This window comes from Cyprinodon variegatus, unplaced genomic scaffold, assembly GCF_000732505.1.
Source record: "Cyprinodon variegatus isolate N-32 unplaced genomic scaffold, C_variegatus-1.0 Scaffold185, whole genome shotgun sequence".
In the NCBI taxonomy this organism is placed as follows: Eukaryota; Metazoa; Chordata; class Actinopteri; order Cyprinodontiformes; family Cyprinodontidae; genus Cyprinodon; species Cyprinodon variegatus.
In genome coordinates this window covers 1078231-1095057 of record NW_015150638.1, presented here as the reverse complement: position 1 = coordinate 1095057, position 16827 = coordinate 1078231, and the positions used below count along the sequence as shown (strand labels likewise).

Genomic DNA, 16827 nt, shown 5'->3' with positions numbered 1-16827 from the left:
TGATTAATTAAAATGGAGCCTAGGCAGAAGTTCAACTGAAGAAACTGATTGCTCTCTTACATCCACCTGTGACACAGCCAATCAGCTTTGAACCACACCTCCACGAAAGCCAATTGGCATCCAAAGTTCATCTTAAAAGGCCTCCGATCCACTTGAATGCTCCTGTGCGCAGGCAGTGGATGCACTGTGTGACTTCATTCAGATGACACCGTTTCAACCCACCTCCAGCTCTTCCTCCACCATTGTAGCTAAAGCTTCATCAGAATGTCATTCCTCCTTGTCTCTTACTGCATTCCCCGTCTCATCTCATGGCAGAAGACCACCATATTGAGCCTGGTTCTGCCAGAGGTTTCTTCCCAACGGGGAGTTTTTCCTCTTCACTGTCACTTCATGCTTGCTCATTATGGACAGGTTCTCTCAACCTGTGTTATCCAACTGGACTTCCATCTTCCAGGTCCCTGAGTGAAGCTCTAGTATCAGCTCACGTAATTCAATGGATCTCCCAATAAAGCTCAGCAGACTGTCTCGCTAACCAGCAGTCTACAGACTGACCAACTTCATCTATCTCCACTCCACCACCAGTTTCAGGCCTAGGGGGAAACATTCTTTGCTCCTGTTCATGCATATCTATAAAAATTAAGTGCTATGTTTCCTGCCGAGGTCTGAGTGCCAAAGACAAAGTAATTGTATCAATAAATTTCTCCTAATTGTCTTTTCTCTTTGTGTGAGTTTTTCAGATTGAACCAGCTTTTGGTAACTTTGTTAGTGTGGGCAGGTACCAGGTCCTGCAGGAACCTGACATTGGCATAAAATACATGAAACATAAAGTGCTCTAAAATGTCCTGGTTATTTGATCTAAAAGCAGACTTGTACCAGTAATGTCACTTTACTTGTTATCACTGGCAAGAAAATTCTCATGTTTTCTATTGTTAAGGAGGAGCTCAAAACAAAAATATGAATCTCTTGCTCATGGCCTGGGTAGATATGTATGAAGAGGATTTTAAAACTCTGATTCCAGCCAGAATGTACATCTTGAGATCTACTCTCATTCTCAAAATGGCGTTGGCTCTACTCTTTAAAGGCAGCAACTTCCCCTGCAACAGTTTCTTAAAATGCTTTAATATACCACTCCTTAAACCAATAGCTTCTTTTGCAATTACGTTTGTGTCAATAACTGCTGCCTGGCAAGTGTCTAGTCAGCAGTCTTTTGCAAAACGGCATGGCTGTAACATAGGACTTTATGTAATAAAAATGGCTTCATAAGTCCATTATGTTCTATTTTTCAAAGAATTTAGTGGGAAATGAATTATCAAGGTCTCTCAAATTTACTTAGACGAAGCTTTGAATTATACTTGTATGATCTTTGTAGATTTTAGATCAGTGTAACGCTGTAAGCAATGTTTCCTCAGTCAGTCATAAGCAAATTCTGATAGAAGCTGTCTCACTTTATACATATGCAGGAACACACTTCCCTCTGGTAGTTTGGATTTGAATTACTCTTGGAGCAGGTTGCAATCTTTCTCACCCCTCCAGGTTATTTAATCAGGAAAGCTGTCGAAGGCTGGAGCCGCAGTGGTTTAAGGAGCTGTCCAGGTGCTGAAAGAACACAGCAGCCACACAGTTCATTTTAGCAGCGGCTTACAAAAGGACCGATTTTATCATCAGAAAGGGTGATCATTATCAAATTTTATTAAGAACCCTACATCGGTAATAACACACGAAAGATGGGTTTATTCTTAGAAAATCTCTAGTCTATTTTATTTATTACCGAGCACTCGAAAGCCGATGAAAAAAAACTGACAATTTCTGAACTGACACGGGCTGTAGATATATTAATCTTTTTTTAAAATGTTTTTTATTTAGCGGGCTCTTCCTACTAATTTAGACCAAAATTACGAACAGTCCGCCATAAATCAGAGACAGCCACAGCTCTACATGTAGGCTACAGCTGGAGAATGCAGGCAGGAGGGGTGGAGTTCACTGCATTTACTTTTCAAAGCGCCTCAGTCTCAGACAGAAGAGGCTCAGTCTACAGAGTTGGGTTGATAGGTCCTGGCATTTGATCCCACGCTGATTTAAACCAGTCGCATCACTGCCCCTGTTACCGCTGCCTTCACTTAACTTTCCATGCTGTTGCCCGTCCAGCGGACAGCATTCGGGAGGTTTTTCTGGACTGGGTTCTCTCCTGCTCGCTCAGCTGCCGCGGTTCGGTTCTCCACCCTCGGCTCTCCAAGTCCAACAGGACTCACTCACACGGCCACAGGAGCTGGCCCGAGTCTCCCGCGCACATGGAGGGGGACGTAATGGACAAGGTAGAGGCCACGGCGACGGTCTGTGACTTCGACCCCATGAGTGGAAGCATCCCTGCCACCAAGGTGGAGATCACCGTGTCCTGCAGGTGAGCTTCGTTGGTTAGTGTGCTTGTGCGCATGGGAAGCCGCGCGTTATGGTTACAGTACATTGAATTGGTTGGATTATTGGAATAAATAGTTACTTCATGAAATCATTGCCTTTATTGCACCGATTGATAAATGTGAATAAAACAGAAGTACTTGGTGGATTTTAAAGCAGAAAAAAAATATAAAATGAGTTAGGCAAAGCACGCCCAGATGCGCGAGCATAACCTGAATGGATCTGTGCGTAAAATTGTTTTTAGCTGAATAATGGGGCTTTGATTAGCTTTGGAAATAAAAGCATCCCTATGTATAAAATGTAAAACCTTGCTAATTGCTTCCGCTTAACTTTTCCTTAATGTTTAAATGGTCCCACTGGTTTCAGTTTCAGTCATCGTTTTTTTTTTAAATCAACTCTGTGCATTGCTGTCGCGCGTTTTGTCGCGTGCCAAGCGCGCTAAGACCATTCATCCATGAGTTTATTGAGCATACCAGAGAGAATCCCCCCTGTATTGCAGTCAAACGTGAGACAATACCAGGGCAGATTGTCACATAGGCGCCGAAAGATGCGCCACCAATATTATCCTCATTAACTAATAACAATATTCACTTTTTTGGCACAGAAAGTTGGTAAGGTGAGGCTGCAGGTGGAGGTGCTTTAACATAAAACATAACGATGCTCATAGTCGAAAACTGAAAGGAGAAAATTTAACTGCAGCGTGAACTAATGTTTCACAAGGAACTCTGGCTTTGCTCCGCATTGCTTTGTGCGTCATTTATCCCTGAGCCCCTCTGCTCAGCTCTCCTAATCCCATTGCTGTGCACACTGTTACTGCCTTATAAATGAAGACGAAAATGTCACAGGCGAGAATTCATCAACCAAACACAAAGCAGGAATTATTTGACACTCTCTCTCCTACTGTTGGTGTATAATTCATTCAGTTTTTCAAATATTGGTTTACTGAAACCAAACAAAAAACTATGAAACTGTAAAGTTTGTTCAAAATTGGCAACAGATAATTCCCTATGTTGTAGTTATTGATTGTGAAGCTAATTCTGGAAACTGCTGCGGCTGCATTGAATACTAATAGTACCGACCTTCAGAAATTTGCTCTGTAAGCCACAAGCACTCCAGAAATAATCTCCAAGTTGAACAATATTTATTTGACAAGAAGCATATGTATTGTTTAGTGACCCGGTCAGTAGCCAAACTTGAATCTGACATAAAATATGCAAAAAACCAAAAACCAAAAACAAACAAACAAAAAAAGGTAAAAATTTGTTTGGTTTTGAATAAGTTCTCTCTCTAACCTAAGACTTTGAGCTCCTAACTCAGAAAAAAAAAAGAATAAACAAAAGATGATCAGCAATTACAAAAATTTCAAATCAACATTTCTCAGGGGTATGACTATATGTGGGCTTTGCTGTGTATAAACCAATAATGCAATTCTTGAAACTTCTGGTTTTTGGTGTTTCATCCTAAAATTGTCAGTAATGTTCAAGTGTTTTACATCCTCAGAAAGCTTCTTTCGATGCTCCTGTTCTTTCGCTCAGTATATGACCCTAAATTGTGTTGCTGGTGTTAGGCTCTTCTGTTTCTCTCTCAGTACTCTCATTCCAAACCATAAACTTCCTCCTGGGCATGGTTTTTTTGAAAAGCAAAAATTTGTCCTTATTTCATGAGGTGTTGAAACACTGTGTGCTCAAGACAAAAGACTTCAAGTTTAACATGTGGATTTTTTTTTTTATGACTTGTGCAGATTGCTATAGTCTATCCTCCCATGACTGTATCGAGATTCAAGATTTATACAAGCAGCTGAAGAGTTGTTCACATGAAGTACAAAGCCATCAACTTAGCAGGAAGTCTGTGTTCGGTCTTCCCCTGGAAGCATAGAGAAACAATGGGTATTATGGGTATTAAGAGTGAGAGAGGAACAGGCTCCACAACCCTGTGTAATTGATTTAGTAAGCCTGAAAGCTCTGAGATTGCAGAGCACATGGAATTGAACCGTGCCGCGCTGCCCTCCAGGCGTTCTCATAACCCTCTGCTGATATTGCAGCAACCCCCCCCCCCCCCAACAAACTAAAGGGGGTGCAACAGACAGCCCCTTATCAAAACAGCTGCATATCGCTGTGATAGCACTTTGTTCCCCGTCTCTGCCTCTGATTGGTTTTGGTTGCAGGTCAGCCAGTGAGCCATACCTCAAGTGTCAGTCTCAAAGCTGGAGGAACAACACTTCAGCTCGCCGATAAGATGGCTCTTCACACTCAAGTGGCCCCACTTCCAATGTCTGTCTCACTGTTGAATTCAGTTTAGCGGGTCAGGGCTGGCGGTCCCTTGGCGCCTGACCCCACTTCTAAAGTGGCACTAAGGACTGTGTTCATTTGTTAATATTTTAGTACCTTTAATGAATGTTTTAAAAGTTCTCCATGTGGTTTGCCACAACATGTTTATGAGCAGAGGGGTAAATGTGAGTCCAACTGAACTGAAGAATGTGCCCTTTCTATATCTCAGCTTAGCAGACCATCTCAGTGTTCCCATGTAGAATGGCTTTAGGGAAACTGGGGCTTTGCTTTAGCTGTGCTGCTCCTCTGTGGAACACCCTTTTAGCTTGGAATGCCTCTAAAATGGTGCCAGAGCTTAATTTAAGGAATAATTCTTTTTTTCCTCTGCCTCAGTTTGGCATTTTAAAGCACCCATACATTAATAGTCTTTGTAATGGTCAAACATGTAAATGTTTATACTGAGCATGCATAAGGAAGGGCATTATAAATTTAAGCCTAAATACTTAGACTCGGCTCTTCGTATGTCACAAATTTTTCTGTAAGGGTGGTTGATCTTGCATCTCATTTTTTACACCTTAAGGGTAGAACAGGCCTTAATAGTTTAATAACACTTCACTGAATGGGGATGTCTGTTCCAATGTGCACAAAACCACCCAACACGATTCAGACACTTTTTCCAGTTTGTTCACTGAAGGGTATCAAAACACACAACCATGCATTTGAAAGATACAGAAGCTTGGGCTCAGCTAAGCCTCCCACGTGAAATCATGAAGATGAAACTTCATCAGCGACCCCCGCCATTTCCAATTTCACAGGGATGAAGACATCGCATCTTGATCTGTGGCATATCACTAGAGCTCCCTTCAGCCATTCAATTTGTTCAAAAGATTGTTTAGAGAGGCATTGTGTTGAATCACTGAATTCCAAAGATGAGGTTTGGATCTACATTAACTCGGCCAGACGGATTTATTACCTGCCAAAACACACATATAGGTGACAGGAATCCCTTCATCTTGAAACAGAAGAATTCTTTTGGCACATATAAACACCGTTTTGCTGTATCAGTAAAACTTATGCTTTTGTTTTTGATCTCTACCTGAAGGAACTGCTGTTCCAGATGTGGACTGTGCTTATAAAATCACCAGGATGATGCGACTAGGGACCATTGCTGTTCTAACTATAAGATGCCAATTGAAATGCTGTAACTTGAAAAATCTTAATGCCTTCTGTTTTTTTCACATTTTCACATGTAACAACTATAAAAGTCAACATATTTCAATGCCATAGCATATTTGTTTAAAAGAGTTTGTGTCCACCCCCCTAAATCAATACTTTAAAAACAGCATTTTCCAGCTTTGGAGTTTATCTAACTGAAATTTCTGTCCATTCTTTTAAAAAAAATTATCCAGCTTAAGTCAGTTTGAGTGGACATGTTTTTTTCTTTAATATGTACATTTGAGTCTTTCAGCTAGATTGGGTTTAGGTCTAACATAAATACCTGCATATCCTAGCCTGATAAACCAGAGTAAATGTGAGATTAAATTAATTTAGTGTGGCCAAGATGAATCAGACATCAGAAGATTGTTGATGAGAACAACCTGTTGCTTTTCAAACCATGTCTGTGCCTATTGGCCAACGCTTTGACCAATGAGCGCAACTGTGACGTAGTAATCGTGACAGAAAGCTGGTGGGGGGTGTAAACAAACAGCGTGTCGGTAAAACGGCAAATACTTCCTTCTTAAAAATGAATGAGCGTAGAGCCTTTTCCTGCTCACGTTTCAATGAAAACCCCAAGTCTAATCCTTCCAAACTGATTCCAAAGCTGAGTCAAATGAGAACTGTTCAATAGTTTTGGCCACCTTCCTTGTTGTGCTTTCTCCAGCGTCACGCAGCTTTGTCGTCACGAGCTTAAAACCCCGCCCACTCTGCATCCAGAAATTCAAAACAAATCTCTGCATTGTGATTGGCCGGCCAGTTCTAGGGTCTGGGCATTGATCGAGGCTATACTACTCGCAGGAAAAAATTATTTTGGCCGCTGGCAGGTGGGGCTAGTTTACTAGGCTGTGCATATCCATTATTATTATCATGGATATGCAACCCCACAGCATTATGCTGACCTTATAATGGTCAGAAATAAAGCGCCTCCTTGTTTTGATAATGGTGTTTGTCCACGAATGTTCTTCATTGGAACAGTTGGATTTAGTCTGAGAACAAATCGCACAAGTCTATTTCCCTATTTGACTGTAAGATGATATTTAAAGACAAACGCTTTGGATGGATTTTATTTAAGGTATAGTGGAGATGTTCTTTTTCCAGGTGGATCATCAAAATAAGTGGTCCTCCTAATAGTCAATCATTTTGGTGATATGTTTATGTAAGGCCGTCCTACGTGCTTGTTCCTATTTTCACTTACCACTACTGACATAGTGGAAAAATTGCAAATCTTCTTTTAAAAGTAAACTTGTATGAGTGATTCAAACACCATCTTTCAAAAGAGCTTGAATAAGAAGAAATAGGCTTGTGCATGCTCTTGCACGTTTAATAGGCATTCCCTCTCGGGAGCGGGTACGGGGTTGTGCATGTGCATTTCTTTTTAAAAGTGGAGAGGGCGGGTCTTTTCAGAAATTTGAAAAAATACTCCACTATACCTGCAGTAGCAAATTAAAGTGGTTAAATATAACTTAATAATAATTATTCAACTTTAATTTGTAAAATGTAAAAAAAAAATGCATTGATTTGTTTTGGTGGGTTATATAAAATCTCTATGGAATCCATTGAAGTTAGGGGCAACAGTGGCATTGGATGCAGAAGTTTGCCCTGCAACTGGAGGGTTGTAGGTTCAAGCCTCGGCTTTCAGTGTCGTTGTGTCCTTGGGCAAGACAGTTCAACTGCATTCCCTACTGATGGTGATCTGAGTGCAACCTTACTTTTGTCAGTAAGCCCCAGGGTGGCTGCGGCTACAATGCAGCTTGCCACCATCAGTGTGAGTCTATGGGTGAATGACTAAATGTAGTGTAAAGCTCTTTACACTACATTCTTCCATTTACCATTTGTGGTACGGATCCATTTGCAACGCATGGTGAGCAGTGTGATAAATCATCTAAATTTGGTGATACAGATTTTAACTCTGCTGCATATATTATGTTCTTAAGGATAATGATTGTTGCTCTAATTCAGTCTCCATTTTCCCCTGTGAGCAGCTTTTTCTGGTTCAAATACCTTTCATTTTCCCCCCTGGAGACAGATAGTTTAAGTTAAACTAGTTTGGATTTTGCAAGAGTATAAAATATTAATGTGCCTTTTTGAAGAAAGAAAAGAGCTTCAATTTTCTGCCGTACCCGGGGTAAGCTTTTGGATTTTATCCTACAGGGCATGTTGTGTTTTTGAATCCTTTGGCACATCTAATAGTGGATCAGAACCTCTGAGACATAAGGGTGTTAAAAGGAAAAAAAAAAATCCCCCAATATTGGGGGGGTGTTATGATTTAACCATGCAAGTTTCTGAGGCCAGTGAAGCATATAATTATACAAGCGCTCATGACACAGTGAAAATGAGTTTGGGTCGCAAACGTTGGGTTTCTGGTGGTGTCAGTGTTATTAATATTTTTTCATTTGGGATAAATGACAGCACACAAGATTCCCATGGAAGTTCAATAGCAATTAGCAGAACAGTAAGTTTAAAATGTATAAACTGGTGTTTGGGTGGGAACATATCCTCATGTTGCTCTGAAAAATCCAATTGCATTTGTCACTATTTTCAAGAAAGCCAAAGGGTAAGCAGAGTAAGTTAGAAGATTTATGTGCCAGGGGTTGGTGTCAGATTTTCACAAATAGTAGAAGGCAGGTTATTTAGGTTTCTACACACTGTTGCATATGCTGAAGGTCTTTTATTAGTTGACAATCTTAGCTGGAGGCCAAAACAAACTTTGTCAGACAGGAGAGCTCTGTTGAAACATAAGAGTGGACACATAGCCGAAAGGGAGATTTCCACCCCAGTGGATGAAAATCTGTGTACAGAGTCGACCTATAAACATTTACAGTTTGTTTTCACCAAAAGGAAAATGTTTCATGTCTTTAAGAGAGAGACTAGAGGCTAGCAGAAATGTGAAGTGCAATGCAACACATTCGATTTGTTTTTGCAAAAGATTTACCAAGAGAAATTGTAAATGGACATTATCAATATATGTATACAGTGTTTCCCTGCTCACTTCATGCTGATATTATTGCCATGGCTCATAATAAAAACAAAAAGACAAAAAACTAAAGAAAACAAAGAAAAAAAGCACCTCAAATATATTTCTTTCAAAAGACTTAAATTGAATTGAATTCTTTTTAAAACATTTAAAGGAAACATCATTCATTGTAACTTAGTCTAAAATACTTAATACGGCATATTTTAAATTACATTTTAAAGGACGTATCAAATCATTTCACAACCTATGTGACTCTACAGATGTTCATCGGCTGTAAAAAAAAAAAACACATTCTTTATGTGAAAAATGCTTTGATTTGGAGACATTTCTCAATGATAATGTAACAATTACACTTTATAATTAACCTGAAAAAAAGCACACCTGTAAGAATAAAAAAAAATGTAAAGGCTGTCTGTTCACCTGTAAACAAGTGCTTTACTGAATGTTCCTGAATCCTTTTACTTAAATACTCATTGCAGAAAGGTTACAAACAAGTTATATCTTATTGTGTAAAAACTATTAATCAGAGACAGTGGTACCTTATACACCTTCAGTCATCATCATCAGCATAAGTTTACAAAAACTGGATTTTTCTTCAAATAATAAAAAGAAATGCCAAGAAAAACCACTAACTGGACAACAACATCCCCAAAGTAGCTGTATGAGCTGCATTTTACACATAACAACAATCTTTTCTATTTTCAATATAAGCATTTTCCTGCAACAAAAACAAACAAGCAAAACTTTTCCAAAAAAGCGTTCTAGCAATCTAAAAGTGTTATTGTCTCTTTGAAACCAAATTTTGAAGATCATGGCCTTGATTTAAAAATATTTAACAAAAAAAAAGGGCATCATTAAAATAACAGCGCCCCCACAATGAAACATGCTGGTATGGATGGCTCCTCTATGTCTGATGGAATGTGGTTGTTATTGAGGTTAATAAAATTATTGAAAACTCAAAATACCTGTCGGTTTTGACCCAAAAATGGTTAGAAAATTGTATGATAAAACTGAAAATCATTATTTTGTTTTTTTATAGTTACAGAGAAACTGTAAAATAAAAATCTATGAGAGGAAAATCAAAAGCAGTTCTGGACTCGCAAAAGCCGAATTTTGCAATTTTACAACTGTTTCTGACAAATAATCTGTGGAGTTGGCCAAAGTTAGCTTTGGTGAGAGATTCTGCACCATCTGACAGATTTGGAGATTTATTTCTTAAGGTTGAGTGGACATTGTTATTTCAGGCTTGTCTGTTTCTGCTTCTGATATTTATCTGGTTGTTTTCTTTCGGACTTGAGAGATTAGTTGCCAACTTGAGTTTTGAAGGCTGCAGTGACAGTCAGTGGTTAAATTAGCCCAGGATTCTGTCACCTTTACAGGATAAGTCAACACTCACCAGTCACTCATGGTGGTCACATCATTAATTATGAATGGGAACATAGGAAAACACTTGGGACTGAAAAGATTATGAAAAAACTCTACCTATATGTTGTTGGTAAATTGCTAACAAAGACAACATTTCTATCATTGTTAACATTTTAAAGAAGCAATTTGTAACATAGAGCTTTCTTTATGATTTTCTGAAACTCTTTTGAATTGGCTGCAGATTAGCTGCAGTATTCAAGAATTGACTTAATCTGGTAAGGATTACACAGTTTCATAATGTGCTGAAAAACATAAAATTAAAGAACTTCTAATATGTTCTAACTGCTTTTATTTAATAGCGAAAACCCCCATAGCTCAATGCTGCTACAAACAATATAACATAATGCTTCTCACAGCTAAAAACTGCCTTGCATGAGTTTATTTTTATTATTTTAATTAAGACGTCAACAAAATATAGCGTAAGTTAAAGTTCAATAGTTCTTAAGTGCTTCAAACACAGACCACTCTACTGAAGGACACAATAGCTTTAGCTGGTTAATTAGTTGGACTCTAAGGCTTTAGATATGATACTCAGAGTACCAGCTTTAAAACAGTGTTACCTCAATAGGATGGTTGATTGAACTCCTTTACTTTACAAACATTCTCCGTGTTTGACTAGAAATGCTTCCTAACAGCCCAATTTGGCGCTCTATCAAACGAGGGAAAGCAATCTTCTCTTAGCTGGCAGAGCTTTAGCAGATTGCTGCTTTACTCTTTGTTTCAAACAGCTGCAGGAAATTCTTGTCATGGACCATCTCACTGAGGCCTAAACTGTATGAAGGGCATGTTGGAGACTTACTTTAAAAAACACAACTTTTAATAGTTTGCCATACTTTGGTGGTAACTACCTGTTCAGCAGTATTGCTTATTATAGTAAAAAGGTCTAAGTTTATTAAAGTAAAAAATACTTTTTAAACACCCTCTAGCTGGGAAGGTAAACAGTAGGAAATAGGAATAATTAAGCCAAGGCAATGAATGCAGTTTTTATGCTTCAATACCTTCAGATGTCTGTTAACATTTGCCTTTTTGATCTCTTCAGGATGCTTAGCAAGTAGAAATACAAATAATACACATTTAAAAGTTTAATTAATGTAAGCAAAAATTACAGTATATGTAATTTTCATTAAAACCCATGGTAAGCATTTAATTTAAAGAATGGATCATTTAAGTAAAGATAAATGCTGTATGATTATATGAGTATTTGCCCAGAAAGGACATGCAAAATTAATTTAGTTCATATCAGGACCTAATATAGTTTTTACTTACAGTGGACTTAGAGAACTATTTAATTTATCTAAACCAGTTCAGTCAGACAGCAACATGTGAAACTGGAATAAAAACAAAGTCTTCTTTAGTGGTAGTTGAATTGTGGTGTCCAGGATATATCACTAAACTCAAGCTTATGATGTTTAAAGTTTTCACACATTAAACATATCATGAAGAAATGTTATAAATGAATTAGATTGAAGCACAAGGTGACTCTGTCTCCTGGACAGCACACAAAAAAAGTTAAAGTATGAACTGACCCTCACAATGATACAGATCACTGTCTCATTTATACCTGATATCCTCAAATAATAACTTGTTTTTCTTTTCAATTTTCACCATTTTTATATTTATTTTAAATCTGTTGTGATGCAAAAACAAACCTATCTCCAAACTTTATACATAATTTACAACAGTGGAACTATATAATCTATCTATATTATTGCAAAGTCATAAAAAAATTTTCATATCAAATTAAATCAGTTCATTTACATTGCAGCAATTCACAACAAATATGACCTGAATGTATTTTTTTTTGCAATTAATTCAATTAAATCACATATATTTAATTATGTTACTAATCACTGGTAGCAGTTTCTACAGTAATACATACCTTTGTTTTGGGTGAAAAGATGAGAGGAAATGGCTTTAAATTCAAAGAAGAGTCAGTGCAGAACACTGCACCAGTTATAGGTTATAACAGCCCTATCAAATCACAGCGCTTCTCCTTCAGCTCCCCACAAACCCAGACCTGTCACTGCGTTCAATTAGCAGTAATATTATTCTTGGGTAGAACATTAGTTCCACACCAAAAGTCAGCCTGAGCCAGAGAAGCCACAGTGTATGTGCACACTAATTTATTATAACCAGCAGAACAGCAGGTTTATGACAGAGTTTCTGTCACAGCCTCTGAGATGGCTGCCCAGGGAACACTCTGCAGCAGGTATCGGCAGCTCCGGGAGATCTCTGGTTAAATCTGAATAATTCAACAGATGGAGAAGTAGAACAAGACACCTGGTTCCTTCCCAGTGAAAGTTATTGGTGTTCTGCTAATAGAGGAGGCCAGAATGTGTTTGAAATATGCTAAGGTGCCATTTTTGTGCTACCTGAAAATACAGGATTAATCTTTGTTCCAATGTGATGCCCCCTCTGGGATTTAGGCTTACAATAAAGGTACAGATAATTTACGCTCATAAAACACCGCCATACATCAGAGTTTATCACTTCTTTCTTTGATTTATTAGCTTTAATCTCAGTGGTGGTGCTTCTGACAACATCTCATGAGGTTGTCTGCATCATACACTGCTGATATTTTTAGCTTTCAAGGGTTCCCTGGAGGAAAACAGGATGTTTCTGTTTATATAATGGGAGTTTTATTACTTGTAAAGGGTTGGCCACATTCTGTAGCAGCCTATATATCCCTGGTTTGCTTTTTTTTTTTTTACTTTGGCCTTTCAAAACTGCTTATGGGCATATAAGACTAAAAAGTGGACATATTGACCTTGTGAAGGTGGAATGAATAGACAATGTGTTCTCAGTCAAAGGAGAAAATGCCTAAGGACAGAGAAGAAAATAGAGAACCAGAGTTTACTCAAATCATTAACTTTCCTCATTCTGTTTCCATTAAAAATAAGCATTAATGTTTTCAGATGGAAATAAAGTGCCCTCCAATAAGGTCGGAGGTAATTGAAAAGCCATGTTAAACTGTATTTACCACCACTCTCCTATTCATCAAAAGTGATTTATTTTTTTTGTTTAAAAGGGAGAATCCATTTTCCAGTATTTTCTTCCACTCCATTTAATGAAACAAAAACATTCCTCAACTTTTAGTTGCATATTTTATAATATGCTGTATTATTTCCAAATAATGCTTTCATTATAGTACACTTTTTAAGCTGCAGAAATGGACCACAGCTCCAGCTATAGTCAATACTGAAACTTCCACATTTTAAGGCACTGATAGATAAGGTTTGTAAACATTTACTTATATTCATCTTTTTATTCAGCAGGGATACCAATGAGTTTGGAGAGTTCTTTAGTGCCCTGATCTTCAAAGATTATAATAACATGCGCTAAACTGCACACACAATTCAAAAAGTTAAAAAACAAAACACTGGACTTTGTTTTTAAAGTTTGTAGACGTTTTGCTTCCCATCCAGGAAGCCTTTTCAATTCAAAATGTCTCGATTACTGTCAAGTTTCAGGCTTTTATACAGTAGCCCAAACATGAGCCATGTAATGGCTAAGAAAATATGCCCATTAAAACTAGAGAACCAGCTCCACCCTTAATAATGGGAGTCGTTGAGGTTGTTATTGGCCTGCAATATCCGATACTGGCCCATTCTTTTGAAAAGGCAGTCGTTAAGTGTCATTGTTGGCCTGGCTGACCTTGCGAGATATTTTGTTCCCCCTGCATAGCGATGGGGGTTGAGATGGAATTGGCAAGGAATTAACTGTATCAATGGCGTTGTAGGTTTTTGAGAGCTGAAACCTGAATCCACCCCCACTATTTAAGGTTGTTTTTTCTCTTTTAAAATAAACTGCTTCCTTCACACCCCTTTTAAAGTGAATATTCTGGTCCTCAAATTAATGTCCTTAAATTATATCTGGACAGCAGAATCTTGTCCAGCGGAAGTAGAGATGGGCTACCTCCCAATGCACTCAGAATAAGTTATTAAATCTAATAATATTTGTCCTACTTTCTGTTAACTTTATCTTTTTTAACTTTTTTTGAAGTTCTGAGGATAATGATTTCTCTTATTCCCGGGGGGCTCTTGAGAGGGAGTAGTTATCGTTTGAAATATGCAGCCTTGCTTTAGTTAAAACAGATTATCTGTGATGTCAACACCCATCGTGGAACTCTAATATGCTCACTCTGGGCATGTGAACAACAGTAGATAATAAGCCAACATATAATTGCTTCATGGAACAAAGTGTTGAATATGATCATACATAGGTGCATGAGGGTCTAATTGGATGTCATGTTCTCCTGCTATACTCCATTTTAAGTGATCCACTCTCTGCTTTGGGAGGTGGGATAAAGAGGGAGCTAATTGTTTAGAGCTAATGGACATCACACAATAACAGGTGGCTACAAACAGGCATTACTGTAAGTCACAGATAGTTTTATCTCCACTGATAATTACTTTGACAATTTCCCAACTGTTGTCTGGTCAGCCCAAGGCTAAAGCCAAACAATGTTGCATCTGTTCTACCTCTCCTATATATTTTAGTCAGAAGATTTTATGTCCAGGAATACAACATTACATGCACAGGCTTGGATTCAGTCCTAAACTCTCATCTATATTCATAGAAGTCTGGCTGTTGCCTAAAGGGGACAAGGACCTTTTTCAGCTACTGTAAATTCAGTTTATTTATTGCCCAAAGCTCAAAATCAATTACCAGGACTAAGACATATCTGTGTGCTTTTGCATTATGTATTTATGGAAACAATATCACTGCAACCACAAGGAAAAGGACTCTGGGTTAAATATTAAATGCAATAATGATGGATTATAGAAGAGTTTTGTGCTGTAAAGCTTTTGCCAGCTATTTATTTTTGTCCAGTCACAAGATAACACTTCCCTTTTAATAGGAGGACACTGTTTTTTTTTTCTATACTGTTGCATGTATATTTCTGCAACAATTAAAGATAAAGTGACGACTAAAAGTAATACTTAATACAACTGGAGTCCACCATCACAGTGCTGTTGTTAGCACTGGCTGAATTCCTATTTCCTTCTTAGGGATTTATGCAAGGCCTTTTTCCAAAGTGACCGAGTGTTTTCACACATTCTGACTTTGTTCCAGTAATAAAATAGAGGCATAAGTATTGAGTGCAACATTTACAGGGTAACAGTCAAACAGTTGTTGAGGCTAAAACGGTGGACTCATCAAGTTAATTGATACAATAAGAAGCATTTAATTTCATTTTGAATAAGGAAATTGAAATGATGCCACTAAAATGAATGGTTGTTAAAAAAAAAGCCAAAAAGACCAGAGTTCAAAGTTTTCTTGTTATAAGCATAAAGTGAAATCACTTCCTTGGTTTCCAAGCAAGGTGTGTTCATGGTACACGAATAATAACTAAAATATAATTCATGTCTACAACATAAAGCTATTATTCTCCATCTAATTTAGTTTTATTAAGCCAAAGGAAGAATGGCATCTTTAGTTGAAGATTTTAAATGTCACTCTGGTATTTTGAAAAGGATGGGGACAGTTAATTTTCTTTATACCCAACAAGCAACAATGTAACAATAAACTGTTCATGACATTTCTCAATGGACAAGAATAATTAATAGTTGCCTTGTGAAGAGATGCTACTTACTAAAGTGGATTGTGTTCTTCAGAGAGATGCTCAAATATAGTCTGAAATCAGTGGAAGTTTTTTCCTTCAGTATGAGGTAGTAAGTGAGTCGGCAAACAAAGCTTGCTTTATTTAAATCCCCCAAATGAGTCTGGACCTAAGTAGCACTATTGGCCACTTTTGAAGCACTTAAATGTTAGCTTACTCTCAAATAAAACCCTAATTCTGTTTAAGGAGATTAGCAAACATTAACTTTCATTTAGCAAAATAAAATGCCATATATATATATATATATATATACCTGTTATTTTATCTATATACTGACGGTCTGATGGACAAGAAAAAGGAATTTCACTGTCAAACTGCAGGCCTCTGCTCAACCATGATAAAATCAAAGCATAGTCTAGCAATATTGTGACAAGCTATACCCTGCCCCATGGCCACACACATTTGCTAAGTCTGAATCGGGTTAAAACATTGCAGCTCTTTACTGCATAAAATATCTAAAGTGTAAGCCTGAAAGTGCAGGGTACTTGCTGCAGTCATTCCCGAAAGGTGTGCCATCAAATAACATTGGGATGAATTGTGCTCACTTCAAATTCTGCAAAAGAATAAACACCAGTCATGAAAACATTTATGCACTACCCCTCTGCCCTGGGGCAGATATGCAAAACCCATAAAAATACATGAATCTTTTATTAGAGGAACGTAATGTAGCCTTCACTAGGAGTAAATTTAGTCAGTAAGGTTTGAGATTCTCACATTTTATATAATGATATGGTGAGAATAACATTCTCACCATTTTCCTTTAGAGTTCACCCTGCTGTTTATCTTGTTGTAACACAGTAAGATCTCTTTCAGAAAACTGCTACAAAGTGTTGAGTCTTGGGGTCAGCAGGTCACCATCAACAACCATCAGAAACATGAAGTCTGCTCAATTCGACTGGAGTTGTACT

The 16827-nt window shown here is 37.8% G+C and overlaps 1 protein-coding gene across 4 annotated transcripts in view; it reads left to right on the top strand.

Annotated features, from left to right (window-relative positions):
- Positions 1-1632: 1632 nt before the first annotated feature.
- Positions 1633-16827, top strand: part of LOC107087498 (copine-5-like) — a 95754-nt gene continuing 80559 nt past the window's right edge. For 2 of the 4 annotated variants that reach the window (XM_015379094.1, XM_015379093.1), the window contains exon 1: positions 1635-2398. In XM_015379094.1, the coding sequence (XP_015234580.1) occupies positions 2289-2398 (110 nt within the window). In that variant the 5' untranslated portion in view covers positions 1635-2288. Of the gene's footprint in view, positions 2399-16827 lie in introns of all 4 variants that reach the window. The other 2 variants (XM_015379091.1, XM_015379092.1) reach the window with 2 other exon arrangements.